The 7,430-nt window shown below is 33.0% G+C and overlaps 1 protein-coding gene across 4 annotated transcripts in view; it reads left to right on the forward strand.

Annotated features, from left to right (window-relative positions):
* Positions 1-4,886, forward strand: part of SEMA3A (semaphorin 3A) — a 518,655-nt gene extending 513,769 nt beyond the window's left edge. For all 4 annotated transcript variants that reach the window (XM_054559577.2, XM_002818291.6, XM_054559578.2 and 1 more), the window contains 2 exons: positions 799-941; positions 2,315-4,886. In XM_054559577.2, coding sequence (XP_054415552.1) covers positions 799-941; positions 2,315-2,770 — 599 coding nt within the window. In that variant the 3' untranslated portion in view covers positions 2,771-4,886. The remainder of the gene's footprint in view (positions 1-798; positions 942-2,314) is intronic.
* Positions 4,887-7,430: the final 2,544 nt, after the last annotated feature.

The following is a 7,430-nucleotide window of genomic DNA, read 5'->3' on the forward strand; positions in this document are numbered from 1 at the left end:
GAGGAGGTTACATAAAGGGTAAAATAATAGAAACTTAATCAGGAAACAGGTTTTTTTTTGCTGCATTTTATTATGTACTTTTGCCTTATTCCATAGCCTAATTCCTGAAAATAATAAAAGATGTGTCATTTTAAAATAAGAACAATTGAAACCACATTGCATTATAACTATGCATCTGTTTTTCAAAGCCATCCCTAACTTTTCACACCAATTGATCTTCAGAACAAATTTGTAGATTATTTAGGAATTATTGGTGGATAGTATAAACTTCCTGCACTCTACCTTCTGTAAAATGCTAGATAAATATTAGTTGGCAAATATAATTTTACAGATAAAAAATAAACACACAGGCAAAATAATTTCTCTGAAATACATCCTTGTTTCCAAAGACTTCTTCCAATAACTTTTTGTGTTACAGAATAATATAATACAAACTGGCCCCATTAGTCCAAGCATGGAGTTTTGCAGTGAAAATAATTTCCTGTAGAGTATTTATCATGACATATAAAGACGTATAGTTATGCTACACACATGACTGATTTTGTAAATGTAATGCCATTTCCTGGTAGACAAATCTCCATCTATGTTTTATATAACCCATACCAAAATGATTAGTCGATTTCGGTAGGCATTTGGGCTCTGAAACCTTACATCATTGACATTTCTGTCATCCTCAATCAATGTGAAACAACTTACAACTTGGCAATAACTTGTCTCCTGAATTTCCAAATAAAAACTTTGGAAAGTTGAAATTACTTCTCTAATATTTTCTCATTTCATTTTCTCATCACTGGCCAGATAATCACCATGGCCACAGCCCTGAAGAGCGAATCATCTATGGTGTAGAGAATAGTAGCACATTTTTGGAATGCAGTCCGAAGTCACAGAGAGCGCTGGTCTATTGGCAATTCCAGAGGCGAAATGAAGAGCGAAAAGAAGAGGTACAGGAATGAAACTGACTGGATCATTTATATCTAAGATATACTGTTAGGTAATCCTTGTATTTTCCACTTGAGGAAAGAAAAAGCACTGAGAATGCTCATCCTCTTCTGAACCAATCAATCGGTTCATTCATTAAACAAGTGTTTAGTGCAGACTGATGACATGACAGACTTTGTACTATGAATTAGAGAAACAAAGGTAACCTGGTAAGAGTTTCTGTCCCAGAAGCAGTTTGGGGATACATATTAGACTCCCCTTATTTCTTACTGTGTTTATCTACAAAGAGATTGTGTTATTTATATTTGTGCACAAATGAAAAAAACCTCCTACTAATTTTAAATTTTGTTCAATTAATTATGTTATCAAAATCTGTTTTTCTTTATCCATTACCTTCCTCCTTAAATGGGGAAGGGAGGTTGGGAAAAGATAGTAGTAGATGTAGGGTAATGGATTTAAGGCTGCACTATAAGCTCTGATATCAACTATTGATGCAGGATGAGGCAGATCTCCCTGCTCATTTGATCCATTTATAACTCCATAAGAGTAAAGAATTGCATACAGAAAATCTTAGTGAGCACTATGAGCCTTTAAAACTTTTTAACAGCCTTAAATAAGTGTAAACAGACTATTGAGTTGATTAATAAAATGTATTATATGCAGACAATTTTACAAACATAATATGACGTTAAGGGTAAAAACTGTTCCATTACCTTTTGACATTTTAATCAGTCTTAAAACTATATAATCCCATCATAAAATGCAAGATTGATTTCATGCATTAACAGGTGAGGCTTTTTGAGACCTCTATTTTAAACTGTATTCAAAATAAAAGTGAGGTTACAAATATTCAAAAATATGATCTCATATATATTCCCATTAAAGACCAACTAAATGAAATAAATAATTAGTAAGCATAAAATTTTCTGCTTATTCAACTTCTTTTTTTTTAAATTTCATTTTTGGAAATCTTATTATAAATTCATTCTAATGCCCCATATCTTTCTAGTGTCATGGTCCTGTAGTTCTAATTTCATATTTAGTGTTAACTTTATCCTATATTTATATACCTACTTTCAAATGTATAAAGTATCTTTGCTCTTTCCTCCAGTTACCTTGAATATTTTAAATTATTATAAGAAATTCTATTAAAACAGTAATATAGCCAATACTTTCCAATACATCTTAAAAACAATTGACAGATATTATAATTCTCCTAATGGGAAAATGCTATCACTTCTCTTAAATTAAAAATTTTATTAACTGTTAAAATGTGCCTCAACACACAATCTAAAGTTTTACAGACACAGTTTCAGAGCTTATATTTCTTTTAAATATGTATATTTTACACTGCCTTTTTTTTTTAACCTGCTAGATCAGAGTGGATGATCATATCATCAGGACAGATCAAGGCCTTCTGCTGCGTAGTCTACAACAGAAGGATTCAGGCAATTACCTCTGCCATGCGGTGGAACATGGGTTCATACAAACTCTTCTTAAGGTGACCCTGGAAGTCATTGACACAGAGCATTTGGAAGAACTTCTTCATAAAGATGATGATGGAGATGGCTCTAAGACCAAAGAAATGTCCAATAGCATGACACCTAGCCAGAAGGTCTGGTACAGAGACTTCATGCAGCTCATCAACCACCCCAATCTCAACACGATGGATGAGTTCTGTGAACAAGTTTGGAAAAGGGACCGAAAACAACGTCGGCAAAGGCCAGGACATACCCCAGGGAACAGTAACAAATGGAAGCACTTACAAGAAAATAAGAAAGGTAGAAACAGGAGGACCCACGAATTTGAGAGGGCACCCAGGAGTGTCTGAGCTGCATTACCTCTAGAAACCTCAAACAAGTAGAAACTTGCCTAGACAATAACTGGAAAAAAAATGCAATATACATGAACTTTTTTCATGGCATTATGTGGATGTTTACAATGGTGGGAAATTCAGCTGAGTTCCACCAATTATAAATTAAATCCATGAGTAACTTTCCTAATAGGCTTTTTTTCCTAATACCAACACCTAACAGAGAACACAGGTGAATGCAGATGTTCACTTTAGCAGACTTAATGTTTCCTATGAGATTTCACTGTACAGGTTTGTCTTTCTTCTTTGCCTGAGAAATAAAAATGTCATTTGCCATATTGCCATCTAAAGGAGAAAAACTGCATCAGCAAAGCCATTGTATTGAACCAGAAGTTTAAAATGAACTGCATGGATTTACTAAGCTGATGAATACTCCAAAACGTGGTTGGATTCAAGGATATATTTTGTCTACCGGCCCTCATGTTTGTATGTACTTGAGGAGTAAAATGAGTAAAATGATACTGAATGAAATGTTCTGTGGAAATATTAAAAAAAAAAAGAAAACATAAGCCATCCATCACCCGGAAGAAAAATGGAATACACTGATCTACTACTGATGTCTTCTTTCAGCTTTGATCTAAAGATGTATTTTATTAAAACTATAATTTAAATGTACCATGAAAAATATGCAGTAAAAATTAGTTGTTTTCTAAGCTAGAGTAGGATTTGTCTTACAATTATTGTGCTATGTAGTTTTTGTTTTAAAAATTCCAGTGGTGTGCTGCTTTCTTCGGACATTTTATTTTCAATTCTATAAGAGGGATAGATGACATTGTTCTAGAAACACATATACATCATTAAGAGTGAATCTCTAAAACCAGGATATAAATTATGCTTTATTTCTCTGAGAAAATCAAACAAATGGAAGCTGTTCACACCTCCCCTTCTTTAAGCGTTATCTAAATTAATTTTTACTTGCATAATGTTCTTAGAAAAAAAAACAGAACATTTAAGCAGGAAAAAAGGAAGAAACAAATTGATTTTTAAGTGCATTTTACTATAATGAATCAATGAAGGGAAAAGGAACTGCATATTTCATGAAAATAATAAGCATTGTCTTAATATACTGTTAATAGAAAATGTGTCTTAATTCTGTGCTTTAATCCCTGCATGATATTTGAGACAAAGATCTCTCTTATGATTCTACTAAGAATTATATCTGTGTCACTTAATTTTTTTAAAAGAGAGAGATCAATAACTATTCAGAGCAACATGTTAAAGGCAAAGTTTCCAATCATTTACATCTGTATCAGGTGCCTCTTACCTTTCCTTATTTAAGACAATTATTTGTACAAGAAACACATGACTCTTTTCATGTCAATGGGAGGGACTTTTCTACGAAGTATTTTCCAGGATGCAACCCACATTTAAACAATGTAAAACTCTTTGTTTCCTGCAACAACTTACAAAGTAAGGTAAAAGATTAAAATTCAAGATTTGCTTCCTTCATTGCCCTAAGACGATTCATTGAGAATCACTGACTTTGAGATATTTGAAACTTTCAGCATTATACTGTGGTTTCTTTTGCACTGCACTCACCTATTCAGGACTCCTCCCTCAGGTTCCTCATCATGCACAAAAATGCAAAGAAAACATCTTATTAGTAATTAATGAAGCAACATTGAAATTCTAACTCTAGCTGTCTTCTAATTAACTCAGCATCAATTTCTCACCTCAGACTACAGTGAATTTTTATTTCCTATCAGCTGAAGTATTTCACAGATGGAAGCTCATGTTTCAGTTTTAATGATTGCTTTGAATAAACAAGTTGTTGCCACTTGTTTCAAACAAAAGCCTAAAAATAATCTACATTCAATTTTAGGCTCCATTGACTAATACGGTGTTGCTTTTGGAAGTACTGTATATCCTCAAATGGAAGCCGAATTGTTAAATTATTTGAAGGACACACCACTGTACAGAAAATAGTGTTTGAAATATAAATCGAAGAACAAAGAGTGCTCCAAAAAATAGGTCATTCTTTTATTTTCATAAAGTATCTAAACTGTACTAACATTCAGTGTTGTGTTTCATTCTAAATTTGCAGCTGAAATAAATTTATTTGCAATAGCAGAAATATCTTATTATTCATCCTCAAAAATAAAGGATTTGAAGGGATAGAGATTATATGATAAATTTATAGAAGGCTTTCAGAATTTGAATGCATTTTGTTTAGCATTATGAAATGACAATAGAAAAGAGTCTCGACTTCAATTAAAAGTTACACAAACAAACAAATCTACAGGCATGTCTTTACATACCATCAGGTCTAAGTTTTCAAAGAAAATTGTAGATATAACTTGCAGATTACTCATTACAGTCATAAGCTCTGCCCATGTGTATTGAGAGGGGGCAGTTTGCACGAAAAAGAATTATTGGCCCATTTAATAATTCAGCTTTAAATAGACTTTGTCATATGCATGAATCATCAGAGATGAAACTGTTTGAGAGACTCATGTGACCTTACGAAAATTACAACAGCAGTCTTAAAGTATGAAAAAGATGCATCACAGCAGAGACATTATGACCCAGTTGACATCAAATGTAAAATGTAAATGCATGTAAATGCACACTTCATTTTATGTATTATTTAGTAATTTTCAATGGTATGTGTTTAATATTTTTGCTACCTACACGTTAGGCAGAAGAAAAGATGTAAATAATTTGGGAGAAAAAGAGGAAGAACAGTGTAAAATAAAACTTTCTATAGGTACTCCATTTCAATGTATTCAACATCATCCTAAAATGCAAGATTTTCCCATGCAGGTGACAAGGTGGTTTATGTACTATTTAAGGGCGGAACGTGCGTGCCCGTTCAATAAGCATGTTTTTTGCCAGGTAGGAAATATGTTCCATATCTGTACTTATCATTGCATTTCAGATGGGAACTAGAAAAACTGGAGAGAAAAATGTAATGAAACTGCTGCTGTAAATTATTCCTTTTAGCATGTATTCACTTGCTAAATACACATTTCTTCAAAATATTTGAATTCAGATGTCTTTACTGTTCCCTATAACATATGGTGTTAAGGAACATAAGCTCATAAAATGTTGAGAACTGGAGTCAGGTTGCTACATAATTAGCTAACAGATTTCTTCATTGTAGTCATCTGTAAACTGGATTCTATATTTATGGTGATGATGTGAATTAGTATGCCCTTTAAATTAAATATTGTTCTTTTTAATGTCATACCTAAAAAGGAAATGTAGGGATAAATTTTTATAATGTGTCATTTTCATAATCAGTTTGGTTTTATTCAGGATCCACAAAGTTGTCAGATGACTGTTATTGAAATTGCTTATCTTAAAGGTCACAGACAAGCATTTTATTAATATGGAGCCATTAGTATAATATGTTAAAATCTTTGTTTTATTAGCTCCTTTTAAAACACAATTTCCATTCAATTTCATGAAACTGTATCAGGTTTCATGGTTTCAAAGACAGACTTAAATAGGATTCAACACCCCCGTATCGTGTAATAACATGTTAAACTGGTCTAACACCAAAGACATCTATACTTTTAACTTGATTTGTAATAATTATTTGAAGTCAATGTTAGTGTTTACAAATACATGTTTCCATAAAGAAGAAAACATTATTTTTCAAAAATCTGTAAAATCTCATTAGTTTGTTTGATCTCTAAAAATTTTCTTAAACTAGTTAATTAAATGAACATAATTTTTCAAGTTAATAAATTAAGAAAACATCTAAATGAAAGAGAGAATAAAATCAGCATATGTGGCTGCCCATATAGTAAGGACAGTTTCGCAATCAATGTAACCAAGGAAAACAGCTTTGTTATCATTTCAAACATGCAGGCACACACAGGCAGAGGCAAAGCTGGAATCAAACCAAACAAAAAGATGATTTTGAATATTAAAAAACTGGGCCTCTAGACACTTTGCCTTTTAGAACCAGCTTCCTACATGTTCAAGTAAATTCCACTGATAGATCTTGACAACCTACAATGTGCTAGGTATTATGTTAGGTGATGAGGACACTAAAGTGAATAAGACATAACCCTTGTTCTCAAAGAGCTCACAATGAAATTAAGGAAACAGAGTGAGATGACTTATCATCATCTAATCCAGCAAGTCTTTCCTGATCCTCGCGTCCCTAGTTCAAGCTAGGGACCTTCTCTATGCTAAACCTGTGCCTTGTATATACCTTTTATTGTCACGCTACCCCAGTGTGTGATTTATTTGTTTATGTTTCCATCTCCATTTCTATACTGTGAGCTCCCTGAGGCCAGGATTTGTATCTAATTGAGCTCTGTCCTCAGTGTTTAGCATGATGCCTGGCACAAAGAGGGAGCCCAATAAATCACTGTTGAAAATAACCAAGTTACGATATGACAATCGCCAAATACAAGCTCACAATAAGAGCGGTATGGATCAAAGGAAAAAAAAGGAGGAATTAACTTGTGGAGAGAGATCATGGGGTGCTTCAGAGAATAAGTGGCTTTCCAGCTGTGTATCAGTCAGATATGCCTAGATGAAGAAACAAAATGGCAATCTGAGTAGATGAAATAAGGAGAAAGGAGGAGAGGTGTGAAAAAAGTCCTTTTTCTGAGAACAAGTATTCAAACAGATAAAACACAGGTTTCATAAAGAAAAGTTA

Source organism: Pongo abelii, chromosome 6 (genome assembly GCF_028885655.2).
Source record: "Pongo abelii isolate AG06213 chromosome 6, NHGRI_mPonAbe1-v2.0_pri, whole genome shotgun sequence".
Classification (NCBI taxonomy): domain Eukaryota; kingdom Metazoa; phylum Chordata; class Mammalia; order Primates; family Hominidae; genus Pongo; species Pongo abelii.